At 52.7% G+C, this 15,838-nt stretch overlaps 1 protein-coding gene and 1 long non-coding RNA gene across 2 annotated transcripts in view; both read left to right on the top strand.

Moving 5' to 3' along the window:
• The first annotated feature begins 1,516 nt into the window (after positions 1 to 1,516).
• Positions 1,517 to 2,538, top strand: LOC309871352 (uncharacterized protein). Its single transcript, XM_082744320.1, has 2 exons — positions 1,517 to 1,888; positions 2,456 to 2,538. Exons 1-2 carry the CDS (start codon positions 1,571 to 1,573, stop codon positions 2,504 to 2,506), a joined length of 369 nt encoding a protein of 122 aa, XP_082600446.1. The 5' UTR covers positions 1,517 to 1,570; the 3' UTR covers positions 2,507 to 2,538.
• A 34-nt stretch (positions 2,539 to 2,572) lies between these two features.
• Positions 2,573 to 15,838, top strand: part of LOC309871355 — a 30,009-nt gene continuing 16,743 nt past the window's right edge. The window contains exons 1-2 of the long non-coding RNA XR_014315231.1: positions 2,573 to 2,649; positions 14,638 to 14,775. This is a non-coding gene — a long non-coding RNA (uncharacterized lncRNA). The remainder of the gene's footprint in view (positions 2,650 to 14,637; positions 14,776 to 15,838) is intronic.

The raw sequence follows: 15,838 nt of genomic DNA, 5'->3' as shown, positions 1-15,838 counted from the left end.
TTGGGAGGAGGAAACAGGGGCTTGCGAGGGGAGGGCGAGAGCAGAAGCTGCTCACCTGCTGTTAGAACGACCTTAGCTGGTGGTACCAACATCTTCACCCTTTATGCATCTGCATCCTTTATGCATGAAATAGCAATATGCCTTTCCCTTTCGTGTAATCCTTATTTAGTTAATACCCAGTAGGATTTGCAAGCCCTTCACATCTCTGTGGATTTATTTTATTTCAGAGTGCAAGTGACTTTATGGCCCAATTACCATCATTGTGACTTATTGCATTATTGTTGGGAGGGAGAGAGGAGCAAGAAACGCCTGATCACGTGTATCGTCATCAATGGAATGAGTGCCACGCACTCCTGGCCAAGGCAGAGGGATGGATGAAACCTTTCTGATCTATTGTTTATCAGAACACTGAAGCCTGGGTGATTGTGCCGTACTTTAACAGACAAGTGTGTCAAATGTATGGGTGAAGATGTTGCAGTGGTGGTGTTAGAGTAATTAATATTTGGAAGGTAATGAATATTTTGATTTTAAAGATGTCAAAGGTCAAAGACGGAAGGAATGACTAAGATCGGATGTTGACCCCCTGAAATTACAGGGGTATTGAAGCGAGACTGAGTCACCACCTGACCCCAGGAATGAACCAGCGAGGAGGGCTCCTTATTAGAGCAAGGCTCCCGGAAGCCAGATAGCCCTTGTGCTTGCAAGAGTTCAAAGTACAGCCGGCTGTGGAGCACCGAAGCAGCAGCAGCCACAGCAGCCACGGGAATCGTGACCCTCAGGCCCGGCGCCTACCTGGAATTTCCGCAGCGCCTGGTTCAGAACCACCGGGGCGGACAGCTCCCCGCCACCGCCGGCGCCGACTGCGGAAGGGGACCGAGAGCGCGGGCTTCACGCTCCGTGAGCCGGCTGGGGCGGCGGGAAGACCGGCTGCGTCCCCCCCAACCCCCGACACCCACTGGGTTCCTCCCTTCCCCCTGCGGGGCCGCGCGGGGCCTGCGGGTGGCTGTCCCGGGCCACACGTCCCGCAGGCAAGGAAGCCACCGGCCGCCCTCCCCCCTGCCGCCACCGCCGCCGCAGCTGCTCTCCTCGCCCCGCTCCGCCGAGGGGTGTGGGGCGTGCCCCGCGCGGGCCCCGCCCCGGACTGCTCCCCATTGGCCGGCGGGCGGGCCTCAGGTGCGAGGAGGCGGGTCCGTCTCTGGCGGCTCGCGCGGGAAGGTTGGCCAGGGAGCGCGGGGTGCGGCGGGAGGGCGCGCGGGGACGCAGCGGGCGCCGAGGAGACGCAGCGGCGGCGGTAGCGGCGGCACCTGGGTCCGGCCGCAGCCCCTGCCTCCCGCCCTCGCGCCCTGCGTCCTCCGCGGCCTGCAGCCTGCGGCGCCCGAGCTCCGAGGGCGCTTCCGAGGGCGCTGGGCCCGAGGCGGCCAAGATGGCGGGCCGGCCGGGCGTGGGGCGGCAGGCGCTGTGCTGCGGGCTGCGCTGGTGGGGGGCGGCGGGCCGCGGCGCGGGCCCGGTGCCCGGCGCGTGCGGCTGGGAGGCGCTCTGGGGGGCGGGCGCGCGGGCGGCGGCCGGGGCCATGGCCCAGGTCGGCGGGAGCGCGCGGAGGAGGGCGCCGGCGCTGCTCGAGGCGGCCCTCGCGCGCCACGAGAGCCTGCACATCTGGGACGAAGTGTTCGGCGAGTCTGGCCGGACAGCGGCGGGAGCGCCTTCTACAGCACGTCCGCCGCCTCGCGCTCCTCCTCCGCCGCCTCCTCGGACGCCGAACACGAGCGCCCCGGCCCCCCGCTGCCTCCCGCCGCCCCCGAAGGGCAGGAGTCCGACGAGGACGAGGCCAGCGCGGGTTGGAGTGCCACGCTGCGGGACCGCCTGCCCCCGCGCTTCGTGGACACTGGCGGTAAGGCGCGGCCCGCGGGTGCGGGGGCTGCCTGGGGAGGCGTGAGCGCGGGGCTCGGAGAACTCCAGACGCTCCGCGGGCCGCCTGCTTGAGGGCGGCTTTTCGGTCAGCACACAGATGGGGCCCTGGCAGCGGGGATTTGAAGTGCGAGAATCAATCTGGTTGCGTGGTGGTGGTTGGTGGGGGCTGCTCCGACTTCCCCGCGGATGGAGAGGATGAGGCGGAGGCCCAGGTGGCACCCTGCCGCTGGCAAGGACCCAAGGGGGGGGGCCTTCCCTCCCTTGCTGGGAGTGTCCAACCCAGTCACATCTGTGGGGTTGTTGTTAGGGGTGCATTTGAGTTAGGTTCCTAAAGCCCGATGCAGCTTGTGTGTGTCTGTGTCTGTGTGTGTTTGTTGCGGGTGGGGGGTACGTAAATCGTTTTGTGTGGATGGCCCCAGAGCAGGGTTACCCAGGTGCCAGGGGTGGGGCAGCCAGCCTTTGGAGGGAGGCCTAGTGCGAGCCGGGACGTCTTCACTGGCTCGTGTTTTCTCCAGTGAATCTGACCAACTTTGTCCATCCCTTTCAGGATCACTTGCTGAGAGCAGAGAAGAGTGAGAGGACCAGTTATCAGCGTTAAGCTGTCTTCTCTCGCTCCAGAAGGCACTTGTGTGTTCTGCTTACCGACACAGTCATGGTCAAGCCCCTGATATCTGGAGGTCGCAGGCCTGCTGGTGGTTGTGGCTGCTTGAAATCCTCCTTTACTGCCTACTTTTTGGGAAGGTAATTCTGACACGTCTCTGCTTAGCCTGCAGAAGCTCTGCGGCCTGTGCCCTCTGGGAGAGGTGGAGACCAGCCAGCAGTCCCACCTGTCCCCTGATGCTTTCTGTTCCTTGCTCGACAGCCTACTGTGGCAGGCCCTTGTTTCTGCACACCATTTTCTTGTGTTGAAGAGTGTGCAACCAGTGTTGTGGAGGACCAGGGAGTGGCCATACTGGACCCAATGCCGCTCTCCCTGTGGCTCTCCATGATTGTTGTTCAACCATAAGAGGGCAGGCCAAAGGGAACCCTGGCTGGTGCCTGGGCTAGGATCTGGACCTTGTGCCACAGCCTGCTGGTAGGCTGATTGGGTTGGCTGGACTCTCTCAGCAGGGAGTGGTCTGCAGACCTCCCACAGACAGGCTGCAGTGTGGACACCCTGAGCTACAGCTGGGCTCTAGGGTCCGAGTCAACTGTGCTGTGTTTTGGAATGGGTGAATTTAACATATTCTCATTTAGGCTTCAGTTCAGAGTTTGGGAATTTTGAAAGTCACATCACCCTGCATAATCCTTTTAAAGCCCATACATTTCCCAGAATGTCATAAGGGTTTCCAGCCCCAGATGGCTGTTTTCCATTCAATTAGCTCTTTAAGAATTGTACATACCCAGAGCTCTGGTTTGGCAGACTTGATGCTGTGAGTGCTGTGATCCAGTTTTTGATCTTGGAACATGAGAGACATGTCCTCTTGTTTCCCTCCCTCTCTGGGGAAAATAGGGGAATCGTGTTAGCTTAAGCCTGGTTATGACTAAGAGCCCATGAGTGTTGGTCTGAGAAGGATGAGCGCACCTAAATACATTTTCAAGCAATATTATGTTTCTCAGTAACCTATACTTGGGAGAAATTCTGCATCAGAGCAGTTTAGTCTAGCCACTGTGGCACTTAAATGGTCATGAAGTTCAGGATCATTTGTCATTTAGCATCAGGTTCAAATTCTGCTTCCTTTGGATGTGCACTGAGCTCACATCTGGACCTGAGAATCACAGGCAGGCAGGTGCTTTAACCAAAGACATTTAGTGGTTATTGGATGGTATTTATACCCAATTTTGTTTTCTGGTTTTTTGTGGAAGCTTGCTTTTAAAATCCAGCCCTAATGAAGAATTTCCTTTTCTTCTTGAAACAGTCTTTCCCTGTGGGAAATTCGGGGTGGTGGCGGAAGGGTGAGGTGGATGGTTTATTAAGCATGAGTTCAGATGGCTTGGAACAATGGGATATGATTTATGGGGCCTGGAAATAGATGCCGGGCAGAGAAAACCCTTGTGCCCCGCGGTGGGGGGAGGAGAGATGGACGGGTTTGGTAAGAGTGAGAGCTGCACCCTGGCCAGTCTGAGAGCAGAGAGGCTCAGGCTCTGAGGTTTATTAAAGTGTCAAATATAACCCCACTTTAGGAAGGCAGCTTGGGCCTGTCTTCCATCTTTGTTCCCTGGTTCACTGACAGACGTCAGCGGGCCGGTGGGGTAGGAAAGGGTGGCAAACAGGATGGTGGCATTTGGATCTGTGATCAACCCTCGAATAGGAAAATCTGTAGCAGAAATGGCTGTTGCTGCTAGAAGCAGATGAGGAAAGCAAAGGACTTAGGGAACAGGTTTCATGCCTGCCTTCTGCTGCAAAAGCGTGTGTGTGTGTGTGTGTGTGTGTGTGTGTAGATAAGTGAATGTGTATGTGTGCATAGGTGTCTTACACATAAATATGTATTGCTTGTGCTGGATTGGGCTGGTTGGGGATTTTGGTTTTGGTTTTAAATTAGAGATCACAGGTGCTGTCTAGGAGTCCCGCTGATGCCCTAGAGTCCCTGCGCCGGAGAGAGGCATCGGCACTGGGCACCCCTGAGCTTGGATCTGCATCTGGAGTGCAGTAGGGAGGCACCTGGTGCCCAGCCGAGGGGAGGAGGGCAGGGAGGCAGAGGTGTTTCTGTGGTTCAGGTTGAGACTAGTCCACGAACAGCTCTTCTAGTCTTCCAGTCTTCCCAGATTCTTCCTTCTGTTCTGTCCACACATTTAGCTTCCTGGATCAGGCGCTCCAGAAGTGCAGCCAGCAGATAGGAGTGGAGGTACCCTCTCCCTCTCCCCCTTCCCTCTCCTCCCTGGCTTCTGGTTGTGCCTGGAGATATGGGCCCCCTTGAGGTGATTTAAATACAAAGACCATGCTTGCCCTGCTGCCTCTTAAACCCTGTCTGAAGGGAGGGTCAGCTTGGAAGCTGGAGATGCGTGCTGGGACCCCAGGGTCCAGAACCTTCTCCTGATCAGACTTACAGCTCTCCCTCTAAAATAACCCCTTCAAGCTGTCAGCCTCACCTGCCCACTGTGTAAATAACTGACACAGCAGCACAGCAGGCGGGCTCACTCCTTGGAAGCAGCTTGAAATTCAGGACGCGCTGGTTTCTGGGCTTCTGCCCTTCTCATTTCCCATTCTGAGCAGTCTTGTGACTCGTTTCCTCTGAGGAGGCAAAGGAACAGGCAGATTCCCAGATGCTCAGGGGCCCCTCTGTGTTTGGCTTTGTCGTTGGTTCCTTTGCCGTGGCTGGCTGCATTCTGAGCTGTTTGCTTTTTCTCTTAGAGGCTGGACATCCTAAGAGTTTTGTTTTTTTTTTTTTTCTGTGTACCATGTCAGCAACCCTCGGTAATCATTCAGCAGGGAGGTGTGACCTTGAGAAGCTGAAGACGACCGTAGGCCTTAGGAAATTAACACAGTTAAATGTTTTATCTTAGGGTTTGTTGTTGGTTTACTCGGCTTAAAGTCTTTTTTGACTGAGAAGTAAGAGGAGAAACATCTTAAAGCTAGAGTTAAATGTATATGCTTGTAATGGGTTTGTGAGCTGAGGTACCTGGGCCCTCGTCATTGGTGTCCACGGTGAGCCACTGCTCCCAGCTTTAGCTCTGTATGGCATTCGGTGGCTCCGGGAGGAGCTGGGCGTCTGGGCAAGCGACAGGGTATGCCTTATGCAGTGCTCCCTAATAGTCAGCCACGTGCCCCTACCACACAGAATTCAGAGAAGGGAGCTTCCTGGAGGTGGTGTTCAGGCTGTGGGCATGACAGTGACCACAACCAGCGGGCCCCGGTCATAGTGTTCCGTTTCATAATCACGCCAAACCTTTGCGAGTACTCCGAGAGAGCCGCGATCACCTCCACTTCACAGAGAAACATGGTTTCGTCTGAGGCGATGAGATTACCTGGGGAAGTGGTAGCCTTCTCTCGAGGGAGACTTGATTAATCAGGGAAGGTCGTGCCTTTTTAGTTTTTTTTTTTCTTTACAGCATCTGAAAACTTTTGCTGTCAGAAATACTTTCGTATTTTTACAGGGAATTGCTTTACAGGGTCTTTTTCTCAGGGCGTACGCAGTTCAGTGAGATCTAATGCATGTATGGATTTGGATTTGTGTAACCAATCTGCACAGTCGGATAAGAGACAGGAAATCTGCAATGTTATCTCTTTATTGAATCTGTCTCAGCCACTGTGATGAGCGTCGATAGAGCGCTTCTGCAGGCAGCAGGGCTCTGAATCCATGGGGAATCTGGGAGTTGTGTGGGGTCTGGTACTCAGTTTTATTTTATTTATTTAAAGATTTTATTTATTTTATTTGACAGAGATCACAAGTAGGCAGAGAGGCAGGCAGAGAGAAGGACGAGGAAGCAGACTCCCTGCTGAGCAGAGAGCCCGATGCGGGGCTCGATCCCAGGACCCTGAGATCATGACCTGAGCCAAAGGCAGAGGCTTTAACCCACTGAACCACCCAGGCGCCCCTGGTACTCAGTTTTAGAGTTGAAAACTCACCTTTATTTTTAAGAAGTGTGATTGTGTATTTTTTCTTATTAATAAGTAATATATGTACATTTTAGGGAAAAATGATAAAATTTTAAGAAATCCCATAACCCCTCATGACCTTAGCTAATCATAGTTAATCATATTGAGTATATTCTTCATATATCTTAGGTGTCAGCTTGTTGGGTGACCTGCTCTTTAATTGTAATTAATATCTTGTAGTCGTTTTCCATTTACATTTTTAAATGTCGATTTTAATGAGTCCGCGGTATCACACAGTTTCCTCTGGGTCCGTGTTGTTGCTGCCTCCCTCTTGTATTTGTTCTGCTGTGATAAATATTCTTGAAACCTAAGTCTGTGTGCACATCTGTAGCACAATCCTTAGCAGAAAATGACTGAAGTAAAATTGAATCAAGGACCCACTGTAAGGTTTTTGGTGTCTGTGGTGAAATAGGTCTCCATAAACATATCTACAATGCTCCTGCCGGCTGTGCACCGAAATCCTTAGAAAGTCATGCTCGGAGGACGTGCTCCAGTGTGTGATTCCTGCCCGCCGGGGCTCTTAGAGGACCGTTGCCTTTGGTAAAGCTTGCTGAGGTGTAATACACACACACAGCACATGAGTCCTAGCATGCAGCACGCTGTGTGTAACTACTACCCAGATGAGGATCAGGAACATTCTGAGCACACCAGAGGTTCCCTCCTGCTCCTTCCCAGTCAGTCACTCCCTGCCCCCTGCTTCTCTTCCATCACCAGCGATCAAGTTTGCCTGTTACCTTGCTCTGGTGGTTCGGTTCCTCAGGACATCTGTGGATTCCTTCTTGTTGTCGCGTATATGGCATCTTAAATTTCGTTATCGTCTGTTGTCTTCCATCACGTAGGTACTGTAGTCGGTTATCCGTTCTCCTGTTAATGGTCTTTTACATGGCATCCAGTTTGGGGCTTCCGAGGATAAGCTGCTTTAGACATTCTTGTGGTTTTGATGGACAGATACATTTCCCTTGATCATGTAAACCTAGGAGAAGGTTTTCCAGGTCCTAGATTAGATGCGGGTCTCCCCTGTCGACCTCATGGACTGGGTGATGTTTTGCTGAGGCCTGTCTTGTGCATGGCCAGATGTTGGCCACCTCCATTTGGCCTCTCCCCACCAAATGCCCAGTGGCGCCCTTTCCTCCAATTACATCAACCAAACGTTTCTCCAGGCATTGCCATATGTCCCCTGGGGAGCCAAATCACCTGCAGCTGAGAACAACTGCTTAATTTTTTAAAAATTTATTTTAAATTTATTTTTTGAAAAGATTTTATGTATTTATTTGAGAGGGAGGGGATAAGCAGAGGGAGAGGGAGAAGCCAACTCCCTGTTGAGTAGGGATCCCGGTGCAGGCCTGGATCCCAGGACCTTAGGATCATGACCTGAGCCGAAGGCAGATGCTTCACCCACTGAATCCCCTGGTGCTCTGAGAACCCCTGCTTCAGTACATGCTGCCACACTGTGTTCCAGTTCATCCAGCTGCCAGCGATGTGCAGGACATGCCATGTGTTAATTCAGCAACATACTGAACCCTGCTGGGATAAAATGATGAGTGAGACCTGTCTCCTGGGGTCCAGCAGGAGAGACAAAGTAAAGACAAGGAGAAAGAGCCTCTGGGAAGCAGTGGGATCAACGTTAACAGGGATTTATATGGAATTCTGGGGAGGGTCACCTGGTCCAGCGGGGTTGGGGAGGAGGTGGCCCCTCGGATGGAGGTGGCCCCCTGAGCTGCTTCTGGAAGCAGAGATAATTATTACTCAGGTGAAGAGGAAGGAACAGGGCATCTCCAACTCCGGCAAAGGCCAGGAGGAGAGAGAAGGTATGCCACTCTGCCCAGGGGCGAACCCACCCTTTTCCTACCCTGAGCATCCCGACCCGAGGCCTTATATACGAAAATGTCCTGAAACGCGATATGATGTCCTTGTTACCACAGCACAAGTGACTGTAGCTGGGATCCAAGGTCCCATGTTCAGGTGCAGATACAGATGTTTCCGGCGTTTTCTGGCGCCCACAGGGAGGGGAATGTGGTCGGCTCGGTGAGATCTATGAACTTAGGATGGAATCTCTGGAGAAGCCCTGAGCTCTGCCCTCGAAAGAAGGAAGAGGGAAAGGGAAAAACTCAACTTCTGTTGGCGGAAAGAGGCACGGTGTTGTCTCGGGGTGGGAGGGATGTCGTACTAAAAGGATAACAGGCTCTGAAAACTCCCTGTAATGTGACGATGATGTTCCGCCCCGACTGGCACGTGGTGCAGAGAGCCCCTCTCTCCCTTTTGAGTTTCAGAAAAAACTTATTACAAAAGTAGGAACCCCGGGCAATAGTTAGCTGTGTGTTTAATAAGCCACTTTACTAAAAAGTTTAGAACTGCAAATCTTGACACTCTCACTGCGACAGACTCACTCCTTGGCCAGGATATTGGAAACTTCATCTGCTTCCATTTCCAGCTTCTAGGCTCGTGGACACCCCCACCCCATCCCCATTTCTTCTGTGGAAGAGGAGCGATCTTTTACAAATATAGGCTAATCTGATGATTCCCCGCTTAAACCTTCATGTAGCTTCTGGCTGAAACCAAAGGGAATTCCAGAGTCCTTCGCAAGGCCTCCAATGCCGACAGCTGCTCCGCAGCCTTCCTTTCCAGTGTCCCCTTAGTCCCCTGTCCTGCTGTCTGCACATAATCTATTCATTTCCGCCTTCATGCCTATGGGGCCCATACCTGGAATGTTCTTCATGGCAGGCTCTGCTTGTTAGTTTGGTCTTGATTCAGATGTCACTGCCTTACCCCATCCCTCTTTGCTGCCACATTTGCTAATATGTTTCCTTTGTGGGATGAGATGCTGGATGTCTTGGTCACAGTTAGGACACGGTGAGTCCTCTATGTTTGTTGAATAAAGGAACTAACAGAAGACCAGATGAACACACAGCTAGATTGTTAAAAATGAGGATGGAATCAGCACCAATGGAGAAATGTCTAAACGTTTTCTACATCCCAAATAGTGGAAGAGAGGTTGGACCACTCTTGAGGGAACGGATTCCCTACTAGGAAGGCAGCGAAGCAAGTCTGGGATGTGTTTTACAGGTTTTCTGTCCTGCATAGAAAACTGAACTTGGCCTCGGAGGAACTCTACAATCTTGGGCTTCTGCGGCTCCCCACTTCCTAAGAGCTAGAGACCCCCAGACAGGAGTCTATTAGAAATCTGAAGGGAAGCCAGCCTCTTGTACCCTTTTATCTGTTTAACAAGTGCTTGTGTGTCCTGTAATATGTGCATATAGTGTTCTAAGAACTTCGTTTTTTTAAAAGATTTTATTTATATATTTGAGAGAGAGAGAGAGGGCAGGAAGTGAAGAGGGAGGGAGAGGGACATGCAGACTCCTCGCTGAGCAAGGAGCCTGGCACGGCCCTCTCCCAGGACTATGAGATCATGACCTAAGCTGAAGTCAGATGCTTACCCACTGAGCCACCCAGGTGCCTCTAAACACTTTGTAACGTGTGTGCTCCTCAAAACAATCTTGTGATGTATTGTTATCCTCATTTTTAGTATAAGGAAACTGAGTCACCGATTAGTCAAGTGATCTCGGGTGAAAGAGTTCCTTTGATTAGGGCTCGAGGAAACCCCATCCTTACGGCGTGAATGTGGAACACAGTATATCTGTTCAGATCTGCTACTTAATGGTATTTCCCTTGTGAGGGGCCCTTGAAGGCCAGTGTCATTCTCCAGATCTGTCTGACCTGCTGCCTCTCTTCCTGGTGGCGGCACCTCGTTACTCAGCACCCTTTGTAGTGAGACGGGGCCGCTGCCTGGATTCAGCGCGGTGGAAAATGAGCCCAAGGGTGGGCTCCACTCTCAGGCCTGGCCGCGGGGAGGCCCCTGGGAGCCACACGTCAGGGATGTTGGGGGCCGGCAGGCAAAACGACCTCGTATCGAAATCACCATTTGGAGAAAAGCTGCTCCTGCATCAGCCACAGCTCTCAGGGATTAAAGGCTTGTCGGCCAGAAATGAACTTCTTCCCCCATTGGTTCTTGGTACGTTTGGTGGGGGGTGTTAGAGGAGCCGGGTTTGCAGACACAGACGCTGAAGAAAAGCGGATTCCTCCGGGGAAGTGGATTCAGAGCAGTAGGGCCCACGCGGCATTGCTGCGTGGGGACTCCTGAGGGGCTACGAGGGAAGACAACCCAGAGGATAAAAATCGATTCCCTGTCTCCTTGCTGCGACATTCCCATGGTGATTTTCGGAGTGGCCAGGGAAGGGTGCGGGGAAGCCACGTGCATCCTGTGCTCTGGAGATGGGTGCTGAACCGCACGTCAGTGGTTTGAGGCTGTAGACGGTTTGGAAGGGGCTAGGGGGTCAGTTTATGGCTGGAGAGGACCTGGGGCAGGAGGCCTGGGCTGTGCGTGGGCTCCCCCTGTGACTTTGCACCAAGGGGCTCCTTCCCAGGGTTCTGAAGGTCAGGAAAGATGTGCGGGGAAGCCCAGAGCTGCTGGCTCATTCTGGGGAGCTTTATCTTTCTTCCTTTAAACTCCCTCTGTCCCGTGTGGCCAAAATGCACATGATGGCTTTTGTGCTACTTAGGAGATTTTCAGACCTTTGCAGGAACCAGGAACCTTAAAGAGGGCAAACCCAGGGTACCTATATGAGGCAGGGGAAAGCAGTCGCTGTCTTTGAAGTTGGGAGTGGGAGGGCCCCAGAGCCCCCCACCGCACCCCAGGGTGCTTCCACACCCCATCCTGCTCAGTTCCTCATACTCTAATGTGAAGGACCTTTGGCTGGGACCTGGGTCAGGAGGGGAGAGAGGCCACTGAGAGGCACCCAGTCCTTTTCTGAGATGGTGAAGAGGACACTGATAAGTCAATGAGATTCTGGTGTTTCAAAGCCACCCAAAAGTGTCTATGGCAAAGTGATTAAAAATTGAATTATTTTGGGGCTTCCTGGGTGCCTCAGTTGGTTAAGCATCTGCCTTCGGTTCAGGTCATGGTCTCAGGGTCCTGGGATCGAGCCCCAAATCGGGCTTCCTGCTCAGTGGGAGAGTCTGCTTGTCCCTCTGCATATGTGCTCTGTCTCAACAAATCACAATTTTTTTTTTAATTTTAAAGATTTTTATTTTATTATTTTGGATGGAACTGGAATGGGAGGACACCTGTTTCCTTCTTTAGGAAACTGTTACAAAAAGAAGATCATGAATTGGGAGAGAGAATGATTTTCTAGGAAGAAAAAAGGTAAATAAGTGTAATTGCCTAAAAGTGGTGACAGTCTTGCTTGTAGATGTTCCTCCTGCATTTTGGGAAGTTGGAGAATCCGTAATACTTTCAATTAAAGTTTTCCTGAGAATCCCCAGGTGACTTTGGGGGTGGGGGGCATTGTCCTTTGTGAAGATTTTGAGCTTCTGTGAGTGAGCAGACCTCCACTCCAGAGTGACATAAAAAGCAATCTGCACCTCCTTCCTGATTTGTCTGTAATGAAACTTGCTTTCCTCAGGTCCCAGCATTCGAGGCAGATAAATATGTTCCCTTTCGTTGGCTCTTACTCATACTTCAGCAAGATTTCCCATGTGCTTTCCTTGGCTGGCTGGGAAACTGGACCACAATTTATGGGATCTTAGGGGACAGGCGCATAGAATTCCAGTGGGATCCCAGAACAGAAACTAATTGGAGATTAGAGACCATTGTGGTGTGAAGCTTTTCTTTGAGATCAAAAGAGGTGCATGTTATGCAAATATTAGCAAGTGTAAGTTCACACTGTCTATTGAAAATTTATAGACTCATTATGGTCACGAAGGCAGGAAGATAAGTAGATTTTGGGAAAGATGCAGGTAAATTCAGGGAGGTGGCAAATTACCCCAGGGAAAGTAGAATGGCTAAAGAGTATGGCCCACACTTTTTTTTTTTTAAGATTTTATTTATTTGCCAGAGATAGAGAGAGAGAGTACACACAAGCAGGCAGAGAGGCAGGCAGAGGCAGCGAGAGAAGCAGGCTTTCCACCGAGCAAGGAGCCCGATGTGGAACTCGATCCCAGGACCTTGGAATCATGACCCGAGCCGAAGGCAGCGGCTTAACCAACTGAGCCACCCAGGCATCCCTGGCCCCAACTTTTTTTTTTTTTTTTAAGATTTTATTTATTTATTTGACAGAGAAAAATCACAAGTAGATGGAGAGGCAGTCAGAGAGAGAGAGAGAGGGAAGCAGGCTCCCTGCCGAGCAGAGAGCCCGATGCGGGACTCGATCCCAGGACCCTGAGATCATGACCTGAGCCGAAGGCAGCGGCTTAACCCACTGAGCCACCCAGGCGCCCCCTGGCCCAAACTTTTTAAAAAGATTTTATTCACTTATTTGACACACAGAGAGCCAGAAAGCACAAGTTGGGGGAATGGCAGAGGGAGAAGGAGAAGCAGGCTCAGGGGAGCTGAGCAGGGAGGCAAATGTGTGGGACTCCATCCCAGGAGCCTGGGATCATGACCTGAGCTGAAGAAAGACACTTAACCAACTGAGCCACCCAGGCGCCCCCTGGCTCCAACTTCCAAAGATGGTGTATGAGATACCTTTGGTAGGAAGGAATGAAGATCAGCAACTGTCCTTGATTCTGCTTCTCAGGAAGGCATTGTGATGTGGTGCCCAGAACTTTGGAGACAGACACACGCTTGGTGCCCTCCGGCTCTGCCACTAAAGCAACACCTTCCAGAGGGCAGCTGCAGGCACCAGGTGGCGTCACACAGGGTCAGACCCGGGAGGCACTCAGCCATGTACCCCTTCCACCATCCTGCTGGGGTTAAAAAAATTACCTATATATATATAAAAAAAGAACCAGAATAGTGGGAATGAATGAAAGATAAACGTTTCCTATGTAGTTCTCTTGTAGTACTTTTTCTCTCTCTCTCTCTCTCTCTTTTTTTTTTTCTTTCTTGGTTTGTTTTCTGGGGAAGGGGCCTGCCATGTGGGTTTTCAGTCAATGATGTTCCCTGACTTAAGTCCTACCGCCCCCCTCAAGGGGGTGGGCTCTGAGGAAACTTTTTTTTTTTTTCAGGCTTTTGTTCTCTGGCGGTTTTTTGTTTGTTCACTTTTTTTTCTCACTTTGACCGCTTTTGATGTTTTTTGTAGTTTTAGAGGAAAACAAACCGCACCCTGATCTCCCTCTCAGAGAGAAGCCTCAGTCTGGCTGCAGAGCCCAAATAAGTTCCCCCTTGGCCACTGGCAGAGCAGGTTCCAAGTCGCTGTCCCTGGGGATGGAGGATCTTTTGCTTGTACCCAAAAGCACGGCAGCAGCAGCTTTGGGCACCTCTAGACTGCTAGAGAGGTTCCAAGCAGCAATCGCACACTGAGATTTTCCCGCTGGCCCGGGCTGGGAGTGCCCGGTCTTTCTGGGTCTAAGAGCGCCCACCTTACATGCACCAATTTCAGGGAAGGCAGAGGTTCGCGCACGGGTCTCAGGTTCTGAGAATGGGGCACAGGTCCGAGAGCACCAGGCTGGGCCTTCGCGCACCTCTCTGGGGTGAGAGTTTGGTGCAGGCTCTGAAACAAGGGCGTGTATCAAAGGGCACCGGCTGGGCCTTTATACCTCTCTCAGGGGAGTATCTCAGGCTCTATAGCAGGACTCTTGCATTCTGCCGCCTGGTGTGGCTCCCATCCCCTCACAGGAAACAGACCCCATGCATTGTCCTTGCGCTGGCAGCTTAGGGACCAAGAGCTGGTTTCTCTGCCGCACTCTCTCTGCCTCAGTGCCAAGGGAGGCTGTCCTGGGACCAGGGACTTAAGCCCCTGTCCCTAGCCGCCCCGATTCCCACAATTTCCCCAGAGATGCTTTGCTCTTTTGGAGTGCTTTCAACCAGTCTCCGAGTTAATGCTGGTCCCCAGACGCAGGGCACTCTCGCTTGTATTGGGGTATTACTTTCCAACTGGTTGCCTCTGGCAGCTCCCTCCCCCTTTTGTTTATCTTCTGATATCAGTTCACAGTTCCCACTCCGCTTTACCTGCCCACTGGCTTCTTCTCCCCCTGTAGAGATCCAGACGTGTATAATTCTGATCTCAGGCTGATTTCATGGGTGATTGGAGTTCATGGATGATTGGTAGGTAATCAGCTCATTTTGGGGTACAAGTTGAAAAGACGCCTCCTACTTCCGCGCCATTTTGTCCCCCCTCTTAACTTTTTTTTTTTTTTTTTTTAATTTTATTTGACAGCACAAGTAGAGGGAGAGGATGAAAGAGAAGCAGGATCTGCACTGAGCATGGAGCCAGATGCAGGGCTGGATCCCAGGACCCTGGACAGATGCTGCACTGAGGGAGCCACCCAGACACCCTTTTAGACCTAGGATACAGGTAGGAGAAGCAAGCCAGGGGTTCCTTGGCCCAACACTAATGACCATGGCTCAGACAAATCCATCTTCCACTTCAGGCTTCTAGATACTCTGCGAAGGAGACATTCCCCTTCCTGTCCCTGAATGCTCTGCCAGTTCAAGGCAGATCCATGTTTCTGAGGGTTCCTCTTTGGTCATTCTGTCAGGGACAGCCAAGAGGGCTCCAAGCCTGTGTGGACCCCAGGCCTGGGGATCCCAGCCCTGAACTCTTTCCTCTGCCCTTGATGACCCCAGAATAGATCAATTCAGCAACTGTCAATCCATGCCAGGCCAGGGAACAAACACAGCAGTACACAAGATCAACTCGCCTTGGTCCCAGGAGCCTGGATTCCCCAAGGAGGGCTTCACCTGGTCTCTGAAGGGGATTCCAGGGGTTCCAAGATGGCCATGGGTGGAGCCCACCAGGTAGAGAGGCCCCTGGAGAGTGTCCACTGGCACTGAGCAGACGGAAGATCCCCTCAGGCCTTCCCTCGCGGCTCCACTGTGCCCTGGGGAGAGAAAAGGGCCAGCCACACCGCACCGGGGCTGCAGCTCGGCTGCCCAGGAGCAGCAGCGGGCCTAGCCTGGAGCTCAAGCAGCAGCAGGGAGGCCGGGACTGGGCGGGGGACTGGGGTCCTGGAGTCAGCAGAAGAGCAGCGGGAACCAGCAGGGGGCGCAGCCAGCCCCCTCACCGGACAGGACAGAACAGGAGGCTGGGTGAGGGCACAGGGTTTGCAGAGAGGCCTGCACCACTGTTTGCAGCCCCCCATCCGCCGCAGCCAGCGCCTGCCCCGCCCACCGCCTTCTGTGGGCCCAGCAAACTCACTGCGCAAGTAGCACCTCCCGGGAAGGCAGGGGTTCTGGGCTGGCGGGGCAAGGCGCAGGGGAGTGCATTGGTGCCCCGCTGACTCAGGTACTGAGGGGCTGGGGAGGGGTAGGGGCGCTAGGCAGAGAGGGAGACTGGGGCCCTGCTTCCCGCTGCCACCTGCTTCTTCGTCCAAGGGAGCGGGAGGGGGGCCTGGTGGACAGGTTCCTGGCGGCCTGGT

The sequence above is a fragment of the Mustela nivalis genome (genome assembly GCF_964662115.1).
Source record: "Mustela nivalis genome assembly, chromosome: 8".
Classification (NCBI taxonomy): domain Eukaryota; kingdom Metazoa; phylum Chordata; class Mammalia; order Carnivora; family Mustelidae; genus Mustela; species Mustela nivalis.
This window is presented reverse-complemented; position numbering and strand designations above follow the sequence as displayed.